At 36.7% G+C, this 16,130-nt stretch overlaps 2 protein-coding genes across 3 annotated transcripts in view; both read right to left on the bottom strand.

The window, feature by feature from the left end:
• Positions 1 to 1,616: 1,616 nt before the first annotated feature.
• Positions 1,617 to 4,285, bottom strand: LOC132154606 (endoribonuclease LACTB2-like). The gene is made up of 7 exons (XM_059563239.1): positions 4,064 to 4,285; positions 3,780 to 3,943; positions 3,501 to 3,627; positions 2,927 to 3,105; positions 2,698 to 2,846; positions 2,051 to 2,138; positions 1,617 to 1,945 (listed from the first exon to the last, which is right to left on the bottom strand). Exons 1-7 carry the CDS (start codon positions 4,183 to 4,185, stop codon positions 1,905 to 1,907), a joined length of 870 nt encoding a protein of 289 aa, XP_059419222.1. The 5' UTR covers positions 4,186 to 4,285; the 3' UTR covers positions 1,617 to 1,904.
• Positions 4,286 to 5,220: 935 nt separating this feature from the next.
• Positions 5,221 to 16,130, bottom strand: part of LOC132154604 (receptor-type tyrosine-protein phosphatase N2-like) — a 29,915-nt gene continuing 19,005 nt past the window's right edge. Inside the window, exons 13-23 of one of the 2 annotated variants that reach the window (XM_059563236.1) lie at positions 14,134 to 14,346; positions 13,852 to 14,049; positions 12,866 to 13,013; positions 12,656 to 12,729; positions 12,000 to 12,077; positions 11,657 to 11,776; positions 9,406 to 9,572; positions 8,341 to 8,394; positions 6,782 to 6,846; positions 6,602 to 6,675; positions 5,221 to 6,516 (exon numbers count right to left, since the gene is read on the bottom strand). In XM_059563236.1, coding sequence (XP_059419219.1) covers positions 6,445 to 6,516; positions 6,602 to 6,675; positions 6,782 to 6,846; positions 8,341 to 8,394; positions 9,406 to 9,572; positions 11,657 to 11,776; positions 12,000 to 12,077; positions 12,656 to 12,729; positions 12,866 to 13,013; positions 13,852 to 14,049; positions 14,134 to 14,346 — 1,263 coding nt within the window. In that variant the 3' untranslated portion in view covers positions 5,221 to 6,444. Of the gene's footprint in view, positions 6,517 to 6,601; positions 6,676 to 6,781; positions 6,847 to 8,062; positions 8,395 to 9,405; positions 9,573 to 11,656; positions 11,777 to 11,999; positions 12,078 to 12,655; positions 12,730 to 12,865; positions 13,014 to 13,851; positions 14,050 to 14,133; positions 14,347 to 16,130 lie in introns of those variants that run through there. The other variant, XM_059563235.1, reaches the window with a different exon arrangement.

Raw genomic sequence — 16,130 nt, 5'->3', positions numbered from 1 at the left:
TCATCTTCATAATTGTCTTTATATGATGCTACATTCATCAGATGCTAGTATACAGTCGTGGCCAAATGTTTTGAGAATTCAATAAATATTAGTTTTCAAAAAGTTTGCTGCTAAACTGCTTTTAGATCTTTGTTTCAGTTGTTTCTGTGATGTACTGAAATATAATTACAAGCACTTCATACGTTTCAAAGGCTTTTATCGACAATTACATGACATTTATGCAAAGAGTCAGTATTTGCAGTGTTGGTCCTTCTTTTTCAGGACCTCTGCAATTCGACTGGGCATGCTCTCAATCAACTTCTGGGCCAAATCCTGACTGATAGCAACCCATTCTTTCATAATCACTTCTTGGAGTTTGTCAGAATTAGTGGGTTTTTGTTTGTCCACCCGCCTCTTGAGGATTGACCACAAGTTCTCAATGGGATTAAGATCTGGGGAGTTTCCAGGCCATGGACCCAAAATTTCAACATTCTGGTCCCCGAGCCACTTAGTTATCACTTTTGCCTTATGGCACGGTTCTCCATCATGCTGCAAAATGCATTGTTCTTCACCAAACTGTTGTTGGATTGTTGGAAGAAGTTGCTGTTGGAGGGTGTTTTGGTACCATTCTTTATTCATGGCTGTGTTTTTGGGCAGAATTGTGAGTGAGCCCACTCCCTTGGATGAGAAGCAACCCCACACATGAATGGTGTCAGGATGCTTTACTGTTGGCATGACACAGGACTGATGGTAGCGCTCACCTTTTTTTCTCCGGACAAGCCTTTTTCCAGATGCCCCAAACAATCAGAAAGGGGCTTCATCGGAGAATATGACTTTGCCCCAGTCCTCAGCAGTCCATTCACTATACTTTCTGCAGAAGATCAATCTGTCCCTGATGTTTTTTTTGGAGAGAAGTGGCTTCTTTGCTGCCCTTCTTGACACCAGGCCATCTTCCAAAAGTCTTAGCCTCACTGTGCGTGCAGATGCGCTAACACCTGCCTGCTGCCATTCCTGAGCAAGCTCTGCACTGGTGGCACTCCGATCCCGCAGCTGAATCCTCTTTAGGAGACGATCCTGGCGCTTGCTGGACTTTCTTGGATGCCCTGAAGCCTTCTTTACAAGAATTGAAACTCTTTCCTTGAAGTTCTTGATGATCCTATAAATTGTTGATTTAGGTGCAATCTTAGTAGCCACAATATCCTTGCCTGTGAAGCCATTTTTATGCAACGCAATGATGGCTGCACGCGTTTCTTTGCAGGTCACCATGGTTAACAATGGAAGAACAATGATTTCAAGCATCACCCTCCTTTTGACATGTCATGTCTGCCATTCTAACCCAATCAGCCTGACATAATGATCTCCAGCCTTGTGCTCGTCAACATTCTCACCTGAGTTAACAAGACGATTACTGAAATGATCTCAGCAGGTCCTTTAATGACAGCAATGAAATGCAGTGGAAAGGTTTTTTTTGGGATTAAGTTAATTTTCATGGCAAAGAAGGACTATGCAATTCATCCGATCACTCTTCATAACATTCTGGAGTATATGCAAATTGCTATTATAAAAACTTAAGCAGCAACTTTTCCAATTTCCAATATTTATGTAATTCTCAAATCTTTTGGCCACGACTGTACATCCAGGACAATTAAATTTCACTGGATTACAAGGGTTGTTAAATTTTTTCCAGTTTATGAATTGTTTTGTGTTGCATTTATTCTAGTTTTTGAACGTGGTCATTTGTTAAGGCAATTTGGAAAAATGGGTCTGCTAAAAAATGTAAATAGCCTCCTATCAGAGCAGGTTATCACAGAAGGTCAACATTTGAAAAAGTGACTAGTCCCAGTGTCCCCTTAAGTCCATCTCACTTCACAGGGACAGCCCTATTAGTCTCTGTAGGTGATGAGTGTGTGGGGTAAAAAAAACCTTCACAAATTGATCTTCCATTTCTTTTCATTTGAGCTTTCAGCTGCAAGGGAAAAAAAATAACATTAACACGGTCAGAAATTAGAGCACATTTGCACACACATATACATGCACAAATAAACACCTGCATGCATGCACTCACGCATACCCAGACAGATCTTTCCTTCCTTGTGGAGTTTCTTTAAATGGTGCAGCAAGTTAAACTCTGCAGCTCTGTGCAGGTGTTCTGGGGTCTCCTGACATACAGACAACAAAAAAGCACATGAAAATCATGTAATGTACACAGTTTAGAAAATTATAATTTAACATTTTTATAAATAATGTACTCTCATTCTTTTTCTTTTAAAGCAGTCAACACTTAAACAGAACCAACAAATGTAAAGTTAACTTCACATACAACGAGGAACAAGCATCTGAGACTTTTGGTAAAAACATGTTTCTTTTGCAGTTTTAGGATTTCATACAAATGTTTTCATTACAATTGACATTATCAGCATAACAAATCAAGGGGAATTTGAATTTATAAAATAAACATGAGTTTCAGAATGCCATGTGGATTGTCCCCCATCTGGACAAAGGAGTTCACAAAGTCACATATTTGTATTCATGATTAATGATCTAGACCTACATTTATTTATTTAAAGTTCAGTCTTATAAGTTTGATCCACACTGTTGTTTCCTTTTCTCTCCTTGTGGACTGCAGGTTTGACAATGTCAAAACTGTATTGCAATGTTTTAAATACTAGAAATGTAAATGCTTTCGGATTTATAAGATCATTTAGAAAAGAGTTGAACCTTGTACACCACTTTAACCAGTTCGCTGGAGGTGAACGCAGTTCTGTTGTTCTCCTGCAGAACGTTTAGGATCTGCTGTTCTCTTGCATTGCGGTGAGTTATATACTCACATATCTTAGAACAAGCATCTTGGACCACTGGACCATGACCTGACACACAAACAAACACTTCTTAGTGTCACTGAAAATGTCATGTAAAAAGCACTCTGAAAAAAAGCACATGCACTTACCTGGATATATGAGGTCAGCCTTCACGCTGAGGAGCTTCTGCAGTGACTTCATGTAATCATGGAGGTCCTCAAACACAGCCGTTCCCTCTCCAAGAATACAGTCACCTGAAAACACAGCTTGCTCCTCCTCCAGGAATAATGCCATGTGATCATCTGTGTGTCCGGGAGTAAACAGCACCCTACATGCACATTAAATATAAAAACAAACGGGCTCAAAATAAACAAAAAAAAAAGACTACTCTTTTTCATTTATAAACTTACACACTAATTCACCCAATGCATTTATGTAAATACAGGCTTTTAAGGCTCAGGATCTGTGTGAGTAAATATAATATTTTATTCTACATTACTGTTCAAAAGTCTGGGATCAGTATTACTTTTTTCAAGAAACGAATATTTTTTTTCTGAAAGAATGGATTAGATTGATCGGGAGTCACAGTAAAGACTTCCACTGCCCCAAAATATTTCTTTCTATTCATCAAAAGTATACTGGAAAAAATGTATTCCAGATTCCACTAAAAAGCACAACAGTTTTCAACACAGATAAAAAGAAATGTTTCTTGTGTGTGTTTACCGTAATGTTGCCCCTTCAGCCTCTATCACATCACCATCACTAAGATATGAATATTTCTTCTTTTGGTCTCCAATCGCTTCTTCCTGTGGAGGACACCGAGGGAGTTTACTGACCTTCAGCTCTGAATCTGCAACACATGCGTCTACATTATTGAGGAGTTTTCATAGACACAATGGTTTTCATACTAAGATAATGATATTTACATTACATTATTAAGTAATAGCTACATATTTGGGGCACAAATGTCAAAAGCTGTATTCCAACACAGATATTACTCACCTGTGTGGAAGTTTGTGAGTATATCCGGCACTCCTCCAGTGTGGTCGTGATGCCAGTGTGTGACTATAATGTGCTGTATGGACGTCTCCTGCTGCTTCAGAGCCTCGCGCAGGTTGACAATATACTCCGGTACCGAGCGCTCGCCTGCATCAATTAACACTCGCCTGAAACACACACACAGACATTAAACATTCACACACTTGTTATATGTTAATAAATGCGTTGTACGTGGCAAATAACTCAAACAAGAACATTTATCGTCATTAAGTGTTGTCGTACGTTACCTCTTGCCTGTCCCGACCAGGTATGTGTTGGTGCCCTGCAGTGTCATGGGCCCCGGATTACAGCCCAAAACACGAACAACCCTCGACGACAGCTGCTCGATACGAGGAATTATCGCGGACATTTTCACCAGGACCACAGAGACACAGCAGGACTTTAAAGGACCCCTGAAAATGCTCCTGCTACAGATGACACTGAAACTTCCTGTTCAAAAGTCACAGTTTACAAAATAGAAGTCTCTGCCACTCAACGTTTGGATGTTTCTTTTGCTTCTGTAATTTGTATATTTAAATCACGGTAATGGAGCACTTAAACACTACAGTGAGATTATATAGTCTCTGTGTTCTCTAATTAATAGAGAGAGAGAGACTCTGACTTTTAACACACTTTATTAAATTATCTATAAAAAAAAACAACCACTACATTATACCCAACACGTTTCACATTGCATGTCTTCAGATGTCAGTTTCTGAAATAGTGTTTAATATACATGTTATTAAGGCAATGACGCATTAAAATAAAGAATATGTACTCACTGTGGTGAAATTAAGAAAATAAAAAGATGAGATATTTCAATAAATACCTTCTTTTGCCAGGAGTAAGGAAGAAGAGAAATCTTGTGGCTAGCAAGGATACAGCTACAGCTTGAAAATAAAAATAAATTACATTTTCTACCTATTAGATGTTACCCCCAACATTAAACCTTACCTTACAATAATGCAAATACAGTAATTAACTGTTGTTCAGCATCAGCGTAACAAAAATGACACAGTATTGATGTCCCATGACCCATGCACAGCAGGACAATCTGGCCATGGCTGTATCCCATCTAGACTTAACCAGAAAACACTGCTCCATAAAATGCATATGATGCAATATACTGTATAGAAAATCCAATAGAAACTTAAATTATGAAAAGAAAAAAACAGCATCATGCAGTAACTTGCAGAAATTCTCAAATATAGATTTTCTTTCCCTATCATGAACAGTTTGTGCATTTCTATAAAGACAGTCTCTATGGTTAAAGTGTGATCTGTAGTGTTACTGGATCTTCTAAAAAAACAGCCTGCTAAAACTATAAATAAGTTCTTTTTGTAACTGATGTTTCCAAAGATGGGTTAGCTGTGCTAGCTTGAAACAACATAAGCTTTCACCAATGTCAAATGCAAAAATAATTAGTTTATTAAACTGTGTGTAAACACATGGTTGAGAATGAATGTGCATATGCGTGTTTAAACACTCGGGACTTTGTGCTTTACTTAACAGACACATGAAACTTTATTATGGAGCTGCACAGGATCAAAACAGCTTCAGTTATTCAGTTGCAATACACACTGATAGTCTGTTAATGTTGAATTGAAATATCCACAGACTAAACTTAGTCATACAGATGAGCTTGTTAGTAATGATCGATCTCATCACTGAGGTTTTAACAATGATTACTCGTACAGTCAAAACAGACATGTTAGAACATCACAAAATCTCTTTTACAGCATATCCGCTAATGAATCTTTGCAGAAACAGCCTGATATAGGTTTACATGTTGGTGTAGAAGGTGTTTTTCAAGTCAGGCCCCTTATCCAGAACCTTATTCTCTTGTTTGCTTTGATGCTTCTTATTAAAGTGAATGTTTTTTTGCTCTTGTGGATGTTTATTGATCTGAGCTACTCCTTATACTCATGAAACTTCTTGATAAAAGCATGGAGATCACTGTATTTGTAATCTGCCAGAATCACACAATAACAATTTAGTCTTTATTTGTTTACATTTTCTATGCACAAGTTTGCTGGAAGTTCATAAAGCACAACTGCACCAGTCCTGCATGCATTTCTTCTTGCTCTCCACACTTTTTGTGTGCACAGATAAAATTTTAACACCAAATTAAAGTGGTAGTACCTCCCAAGAGTATATAGTCTTACAATAAAAGTTTGGGTCAAGTTAAACATCATGATTTAGTGAGCGTTTCCTTGGCTTGGAAAGGCAGCAATTGTCTTAATGTAAGATGTTTTTAGCTTTGTACGAGTCTCTAATGATCAGATAAACTTTAGTTGTCACAACTCATAAAAACAGTTCTATAGTGAAGCACATACAGATTAGTTTAATCAATTCAGGTCCAATTAACTATATATTATGAACAGATCTGACCTGTTTTCTGTGCAATATGCAAAATAAATAGCAATGATGAGAGAGTAATTAAATTCTGAAACAATGACAGAGAAAAATAAAATGAAGTTTTTATAATTACACAAAATTAAAACAATACACAATTCCTAATTACCATTACATATAATTTACAGACAAAATAGATTCTTTAGGACATATATCCTCTCAGAAATGGGACCAGTTTACATACAGAAAGAGAAAAGTAGGAAGAAAGGAAGTATCACTGTGGCAGGACTTTGAGAATAGCGTTCACCTCTTCAGCTACAGTCGTCAGTGCAAACTCAAACTGATCCTGAGAAAGACACAGACACAGCATGTGTCAGCATGAAAAGAGATTGTGTGTTTCAGAGTATTTGTGGGTATGTGTGTGAATATACCTTGGTCTGAACCATGCCGGGTCTCTGGTCTCTCAGGTGTTCCAGCGTAGCAGCAATATCAATCTCTTTTGCACCTGTGAAGCAAAGCATTTTGTATCAATATTTATACTGACCTCCACAATGTGAAAAATATTACTGAACACCCACTGATATCTGATAATCAGCTTTCTTTGTCTTTACCTTTGGCCATTTTATTCAACACCATGTCAATCAAAATGTACGTCCCAGTCCGACCTGCTCCGTCACTGATGGAAAAAAGCAAGATAATAAAATAGAAATAATTACATTTAGAAAAAAGAGACAAATTACAGACTTACTCACCCTCAGGCCATGTAGATGATGAGTTTGTTTCTTCATAAGCATAGATTTGGAGAAATTTAGCATTATATAATTTGCTCACCAATGGAATCTCTGCAGTGAATGGGTACCGTCAGAATGAGAGTCCAAACAGCTGATAAAAACATCACAATAATCCACACGACTCCAGTCCATCAATTAATGTATTTTGAAGTAAAAAGCTGAGTGTTTGTAAGAAACAAATCTATCATTACAGCCTTTTAACTTTAAAATACCAGTCCAGTCTACAACAATCCATAATCCATAATAGCACTTCCTCTAGTGAAAAACTCCATACCCTGTTGTCACATCAAAATCAACTGAAACTATTCGCTTTTTTTTTTTCAGTGGTGCATATTTCACTCCTGATTAAGGCAAGATCACTTTCCACTGGAAAAGCAATATTACGGATTATGGACAACTTGGTGGATTTATTACAAAAATGCAGCTTTACACTTCACAAGACATTAATTGATAGGCTTGAGTAATCCACATAACTTGTGGATTATTGTGATGTTTTTATCTTCTTTTTGAACTCTTATTCTGAGGGCACCCATTCACTGCAGATTCATTGGTGAGAAAGTGATGTAATGGTAAAAAATCTGTTCTGATGAAGAAAAATACTCATCTAAATCTTGGATGGCCTGAATCTGAATACATTTTCAGCAAATTTTCATTTTTGGGTTAACTGTTCCTTTAATAAACATTGTCTTTTTTACCTTTTAGTCAAACTGTAACAACTTGTTCTGCCTCTCACACGACTTTGTCTTCCTACTGATGTCATTATGACACCATGGGCAAGGAAAACAGCCAAACATGTTTTCTTCCAACCATCTGTCTTTTGGTAGTTGCGGCCACCGCATGACACAACAAACACAGCATTGGCGAGTAGGTGCATCTTTAGCTTTTGTACTCTTAAAACCATGTTTACAAAGCCAAAAGTGCCCTGATTATGGCATGCTGATTTACATTTTTGCACTTTGAAAGAGGAACATCTGAGAGTTTGTGTTGGGTTTTAAATAAAAATTGAAAAAGTAGTTAATGGTTGTGTATAGGGCATTTCACTTGTGAATGTTTCCAACATTTCATGGCAAAAGAAAACATTTTTTTCTTTTCTTTTTTTTCTTTAATGTTTTAGTAAAACACGTTGGTAAATATCTCTTTTTATTATTGTGCACTGTCACACAAATATGAAAATTATTTAAAATCCTTTTTGCTTTTGCTCATTTAGTGAACATTTGTTTCGAATAAACTATCTATTTACTGTATTTTACTTCTTGCATAAAATATTTTTATAAAGTTGACAGAAGTTGTGGCTTCTCTAACTGGAAGTAATATTACAGTATAAATGTCAAAAACTATATATCAAATATCACATTATTCAAGTGTGTGTTTGTACTTGCCTGCAGTGAACAATGACAGGGCAGGATCTTCCACGGTAGCATTTGTTTACTTTCCTATTGGAAAGAAGTCATACATACAATCATAAACACAGACACACAGACATATGAAACCTGAAAAAAGATTTCAGATACAGCTATAAGCTCTATAGAAAAGGATGAAGTGCTGAGTATATTTTATGTAATAAAGTACATTAACAAAAAATGAAATACAATACTGTTCAAAATTTTGGGATCAGTAAGAATTTTTTATATTAATATGCTCTCTAAGGCATTAAAAGAAGGTTTTGACATCAACAATATTTTAAAAACACTATCATTTGAGGATTTAGGGATTAAAGAAGATTAATTACATAGGATAAATCACACATGGTGTTTGTTTTTCTTTCATGTCGAGAGCTTTCCATTGTCTTCCATTGACTTTATACTAAGCTAAAAATATTTTCCATCCCCAACCCCTGAACCTAACCCTAATACACACCTCTAGGCATTTTTTAATTTTCATTCAAACATTATTCATTATTCTATTAATTAATTTATGAAACAATTCTATTTACTAAGCTGTTTGGTCAGCACAGTATAGACAAAACCTGATCCGAACAATCATAGAGTCATATTAGCTTCAGATATGTTACTGGTTTATGCTTATAAACCCTGTTGCTAGGTTTATTCAGATGAGCATAAACGGGGGCAGGGCCAGGAACAAAACACAACAATTCTGATTGGAGAAACAGAGAATAAATAAGAAAGACAGAGAGAGCAGTGAACTGTAGTTAAGAGGGGAAGAAAAGGAGGAAATCATGGGTCAGATGTTAGCAGACAGAAAGGTTGAACAGATTTAGGGTAAAGAGAGAGAAAGGGGCTGGAATCCCAGGGTGCACTTGGATGCAGAGTCACAGTTGTCAATGATCACTTTTGTGACTATGCAACTGGAGCCAGTGAACTAGCTGCACGACCACAAAAATGACACTGGCAACCGCTCAGGAGCTGACACACACACACACACACACACACACTTGCACAACAAACAGGGAACACGTGCACACGCTCATGCTTTCATAGGCGTACCTGCGGAAGTCAAGCAGGGTTTGGCTAGTTTCGGGCGTTTGGTCACTTAGCCAGGTGTGATAGTGGAACTGCGTGACCGTACGGGTCTCGTTAGTCTGCATGTTCTTCAGATAAAAACTCCGAACCAGGAAATCATCACACCACACATGCTCAGAAACCAGATTAACCTACACACACATATGAGGAAAAAAAGAGTTAATATACCAAACAGCATGACATAGCAGTGAAAATATCACACAGTGGGCAGGATAGAAAAAAATACAGAAAGCTTAACCCAAAATGTTGTCATGTTGTTGTTGTTGTGTGTCTGTCCATTACAGTGTTCTGAATTTGCATTTAATTGCAGTTATTACTATGAAAATCTGAGACATTTTCTCAAAATATCATACTTTTTTGTTCCACAGAAGAAAATAATTCATATAGTTCTGAGTGGGAGTAAATGATGATAGAATTAAAATAAAATTGTTAACAATAACATTTTGTATTGTAATTTCCTAACAACCTGAATATTTATATTTATAAATATTTATATATTTATATTTCATCTTCAGTTCTCTCTTCACAGCAGTTCAGTCAGTGTACTGTTTGAGTACATGAATTACTCCGGGATATTGGTTTGTTTTAACTCAGAGGGAGTGTCAGCCACATTAAACAAGTTAACAGCTTAAGTCATTTGTGGATTAATGCGTATTGGAGACGCGAACCGTTTAAAACGATTCAGTTCGATTCGGTGAACGGTTTCAAAAAAATCCGGTTACATCGAATGATTCGTTCGCGCACGGGATATCACAAACTGCTTACTTTTGAACTCTCTCACAAAAGGCACGGAAGAGAAGACAATTCTGAATAAAGTCATAGTTTTTGCTATTTTTGGACCAAAATGTATTTTCGATGCTTCAAAATATTCTAACTGACCCTCTGATGTCACATGGACTACTTTGATGATGTTTTTCTTACCTTTCTGGACATGGACAGTAGACCGTGCACACATTTTCAATGGAGGGACTGAGAGCTCTCGGACTAAATCTAAAATTTAGGGTGAGTTATTAATAACATAATTTTGATTTTTTGATGAACTAACCCTTTAAAAGAACAACCTTAAACCCAATAATTTAGCAATTTTCTCTATTACTGATGCCATAATGTTATTTACATGTTTTACGTATTGATTCCTTAACATACTATTTACTTATATATTCATTCAAGTCACATGATTTTTTTATGTGTTATCTGCCATATTTATATAAAGTAATAGCAGAGAATACATTCTAAAGACATTTTTATCAAGTCTGGATCTGTGCTGACAAATTTAACATTTACAGACTTTTATACTGTGTATATTTAATGCACAATCCATCTCTTTTTATAGCATAAGTATATTGAAATGGAATGTGGAATAAACATTTAGAAATGTCCACAAATGAAACATTTTGTGGGGTCTGTGCAAACTGGAGATCAATAAAAAGTGTCTTTTTCTGGCACCTGATTGGATAAAATTCAATCTCTTTTCATGTGATTTTGTATTCACTGGCATCATTTTGCCATGCTGATGCTTAAAAATATGGTGTATGAGCTCAAAAAGTCTGGTACACGTGGCTGATACAGATGAACAATAACTAATATATTGTTATTTTATTCAATGTGGAGTTTTAAAGTTCAAAAGTAGTTAAAACTTTGATGTATCATGTCAAACGAAGGCAGATGTAATGAAATCCTATCAGCAGAGCTGAACAAATGTGTTCAAATATGACAGAAAACTCTTTGTATAAGCTAATATTTACAACCTAAGACCAAAACAGCAGAACAAAATCCCACAAGTACCGTATTTTTCAGACTATAAGTCGCATCTGAGTATAAGTCGCATCAGTCCAAAAATACATCATGACGAGGAAAAAAACATTTATAAGTCGTACTGGACTATGAATCGCATTTATTTAGAACCAAGAACCAAGAGAAAACATTACCGTCTACAGCCGCGAGAGGGCGCTCTATGCTGCACAGTTGTAGACTACAGGAGCACTGAGGAGCATAGAGCGCCCTCTCGCGGCTGTAGAAGGTAATGTTTTCTCTTGGTTCATTTCTCTTAGTTCATTTCTATTGGTTCATGTCAAATTAATTTTGATAAATAATAAGTCGCACCTGACTATAAATCGCAGGACCAGCCAATCTATGAAAAAAAAGTGTGACTTATAGTCCGGAAAATACGGTAGCTATCCTCACTTTGTATATTCAATATTTGCATGTACAGTACCTCATAAATGTGGTAGAGGTTGGAGCCTTCATCGGGCCAGTAGTGGTAACACTGCTTCACACCATTCTCAGTGAGAGGAGTCAGCATGACAATCACCACACAACCGCTCTCCCAGACCATCTGCAAGAGAACACACACAACATTATACACACTGCATGACCATCTGCACGAGAACACACACATTACACAGACACATCCCGTACGCACTCTTCATGACCATCTGCACACACACAGACTCTCCCAGACCTTGAGTTAGAGATCACACATGAACACACTCCCCAACACGATCTACAAGACTGCCCAAACCATTTATGTAAGCTTACAAACAAATAATGCAGTTTACCTGCCAGAAGTCAGCCACGGTGGAGGGCAGTGGGCCCTGAGTGGCAATGTATGCAGGATTACGTGGGTCATGATCCATCTAAGAGTAAGAAACAACTCAATCAACCCTTCCGCATTAAATATACTCTGGCTGAATGTGGTTTAAATAATACACATGAGAAAGAGAATTCAAACTCAAAGAATGAATTACGCCCACTAATAGTGTTGTTTATTTGGATGCACTGTCTGCATTATTATCTCAATTCATTTATGCAAATCAGCTAATGCTGCAAACGTGTTAATAAAATCTGGACTGCATACAACTTGCTTCATGCAAATTTACTATACTGCATGGTTCTGAGAGATAGGTTGACGGCTAAATATTTTGTAAAATAACATTAACTGTGACAGCAAATAGCAACCAGTTAAGTGTCTTCGGCATATAGTGGTGATAAAGCAAGTCTCAGTTTCTTAGTTTTTTCATGGTCCACAGACAAGCAATGCATTCTATCCAAAGTAATTAACTCTAAGTATTTTCTACAGATGCAGTCACCCTGCAGCAAACCTAATGGTTTATCCAGTATGTGATGTAGTAGTGTTTGCACTCTATATGTAGTGTGCTGATTGATCTACAGTTTGTTGCTTTCTGCTGAAGTATTGTATGTAGTTTTGGCTCACGATTGGGCTGGCATTGATGTAGTCCGAGTTGCCTTGATTGTTCTCCACCTTCAGAGTTATTCTGCAATGATCATCTGAATAAAACAAACAAACACACATTTTATTGTGAAACCTGAAAAGTTCAGTTACATCACAGAAGTTCAATAATACACTAATGGTTACAGTACATGAATAAACAAAGCAGGATATGTTTGTGTGTGTGTGACTCACAGGCTATGACTGTGCTTGCACGGTTTTTCTTGACATTGCCATCTCTCTGGCCAATGGTGGTGGCATTGGGCTCAGCCTGGTACGCACACAGAGCCTCCCACTCCGACTCCAAACGATTCTTATTTTTCAGGTGGTCCTCCATATATGCCTTTTGTGTATATAGAGAAACATTTAGGATGTTTTTGAGAGTATTGTACAATTATCCAATGGCAAAAGAGAATTCAATAGTCCCCAATGAAATGGAAACTCACACTACCATATAAATAGTTTGGAGTCAGTATATTGTTTATTTTTTTAAGAATTTAAATAATTTATTTCAGCTAAGTTTAATAGCTGGTTTGCCATCACACAAATAAATTTAATTGGAAAATATATGCAAATGAAAAATAGTTATTTTACTTTAATTTAATAATTGTAATTCACTATTGTAATTATATTACACAATATTTAATGCTTTCACAGTTTTTTTATTAAATGAATACAGCCTTGGTGAGTGTAAGTGACCTCTTTTTAAATATGAAAAAAAAAAGACATTATAATTATACATTAATCACTAACAAACAATAACAATCTTATGCTTTTTTACATACCAGAAATATCTGAGCATTTTAATTTTTATAAAACATTAATGAACTTCATTTGTCAATCCTCGCTCTAATAGCTACTACAAATAAACAACAAATAACAATAATACATTTGAAAAAATAAATTAAAAAAATTAAATGTTATGATTTTAAATAAGTTAATGAAATTAAAACAAGATTTAAAACTACATTGTAATACTTAGGAGTTAATGTCTTATTTTTTATCCTTCCATTGGTATTTTACAAGACAATACATAATGATACATTCATTAAAAAAAAGGTTTTAATGTTTGTTAATGAAGATATAAGCTTTGCCATGGTACCAGTTATCACTGAATAAAGGCAACTGTGTTGCATTTTAAAACTTCAACAGTGTTCTCGTGTGTTGGTTTAAGCATGTACCAGTATCATGTGACCAGTAGAGATGTCCATGTTGGAGTGGGCGGGCTCTTCGCTCCAGGAGGAGGTGCTAGTGCGTGCAGAGGGGCTTGGCAATGGGCCGTCACTCAGCTGAGAGGACACACTATTTATACGAGAAGAGTGACTAGGATCCAACTTCTCTACAGGAGGTTTTACTGCCATTCGCTGCCTACACAGTTCCTAGAGAGAGATGGAAATCTCATATATCAATCAAGGAAATAACCTCAAACAAACAGCCCTGCACACACACACTCTCTATGCTACCTGGTAGGAAGCAGTGGCGTCAGTGGTGGGGTCAGATCCAAGGTTGGTGAGCTTCTCTTTGAGTTTGTGATGAGAGCGGTGACGCAGACAGTAGATCACACTGGATGCCAGCAATACTCCAGTTATACAGATGATGGAAATCACAGTCAAAATCAGAAACTTCAGAGACTCGGAGCGACTGTACTTAGTGGGAATCTGATTCAGTTTGCTCCTCTTTAAAGAAAGAGAAAGACAAGTCGAAATAAATTTTTGTTATTTGAAATTTTTTTTTAAAGTGCATTTGTTTTCTAAAGCCAATATATATAGATATATATATATATATATATATATATATATATATACAGTACAGACCAAAAGTTTGGACACACCTTCTCATTCAAAGAGTTTTCTTTATTTTCATGACTATGAAAATTGTAGAGTCACACTGAAGGCATCAAGGTCTATTTGACCAAGAAGGAGAGTGATGGGGTGCTGCGCCAGATGACCTGGCCTCCACAGTCACCGGACCTGAACCCAATCGAGATGGTTTAGGGGTGAGCTGGACCGCAGACAGAAGGCAAAAGGGCCAACAAGTGCTAAGCATCTCTCGGGGAACTCCTTCAAGACTGTTGGAAGACCATTTCAGGTGACTACATCTTGAAGCTCATCAAGAGAATGCCAAGAGTGTGCAAAGCAGTAATCAAAGCAAAAGGTGGCTACTTTGAAGAACCTAGAATATGACATATTTTCAGTTGTTTCTCACTTTTTTGTTGTGTATATAATTCCACATGTGTTAATTCATGTGTTGGGAACGTTACTTTAAAAAAGTAATTAGTTATAGTTACTCACTACTTGTTCCAAAAAGTAACTGAGTTAGTAACTGAATTACTCTATAATAAAAGTAACTCGTTACCAGGGAAAGTAACTATTTGCGTTACTGTAAAAAAAAAAAAAAAAAAAGTTGCTATATGTAAAATAATTTTTTTTTTTTAGCAGTTTTCACAAGTCAGTTGAAATAAGTAGAACAGACAGGTGTTCGTACATATCTTTCGAGATTTATTGCACGTCAACAGACAGCAATAGTTTTATCCTGCACTCTTTGTAAGAAAAGTGTTTTTGGCCACTAGCTTTGTAGATGTGTGTGTCACACATTACATGCACGTTCTTGCCTTTGACTCCACCTTGAAAATGCCAACTTTTCATCTGATTGCTCCTGACTCGCCATTTCTCCTGCTGCTGCGAATCTCTGTGTAGCTGTTGCGTGTGTGTGTGACTGTGTGTGTGTTTGGCGCCGCTGCCGTGTTGTGTAAAAACACTGGCTCTGATTGGCTACCATGAAACACATGACTCTGCCTTAGCCAATCATAATCGCTTATCTCGTTATTAACCCACCTGCTCACTCGCTGTGTGAGCCAGGGGTGCGTTCGGATTGCATATTAAATCAATGCATAGTAACGCACCGCATTTAACGTTCAGTAACGTTAACGGCGTTGTAACGACGGGAAAAGTAATTAGTTAGATTACCCCGTTACTGAAAAAATAATGTCGTTACCTAGCGCCGTTCTTTTAAACGCCGTTATTCCAAACACTGGTTAATTCATAGTTTTGATGCCTTCAGTATGAATCTACAATTTTCATTTTTTTAAAGTGCATTTAATATATATATATATTATGAAGACTATCCTACAGTTATGGTCAGAATGTGTTATTATTTTGTTCTTTATTTCTCAGACACTGGCAGAACCTTGTGGAGAACCTTTAGCCATCCTTTTGAAGGTGACTTAGATCATATTGTGAACCTGGGTAGGTTTATTACATGATTCAAGTGCCTCAAAACCTTAATATGTTACTAGGTAAACTATTTGACTTCTTCAGCTATTTTGCAGGACTTACGAGCTCCATTCTGCAAGTTCCTTGAATAACCTTTTGGGGGTTCTCCATATATGATTCAACCAATTTAAATGTTTGTATCTATTTGATTACCAACCGTATTTATACAGTATATTTTAAACATTCAT

The sequence above is a fragment of the Carassius carassius genome, chromosome 12, assembly GCF_963082965.1.
Source record: "Carassius carassius chromosome 12, fCarCar2.1, whole genome shotgun sequence".
In the NCBI taxonomy this organism is placed as follows: Eukaryota; Metazoa; Chordata; class Actinopteri; order Cypriniformes; family Cyprinidae; genus Carassius; species Carassius carassius.
Note: the sequence above shows the minus strand (reverse complement) of the source record. Positions and strands in the feature narration are given on the sequence as shown.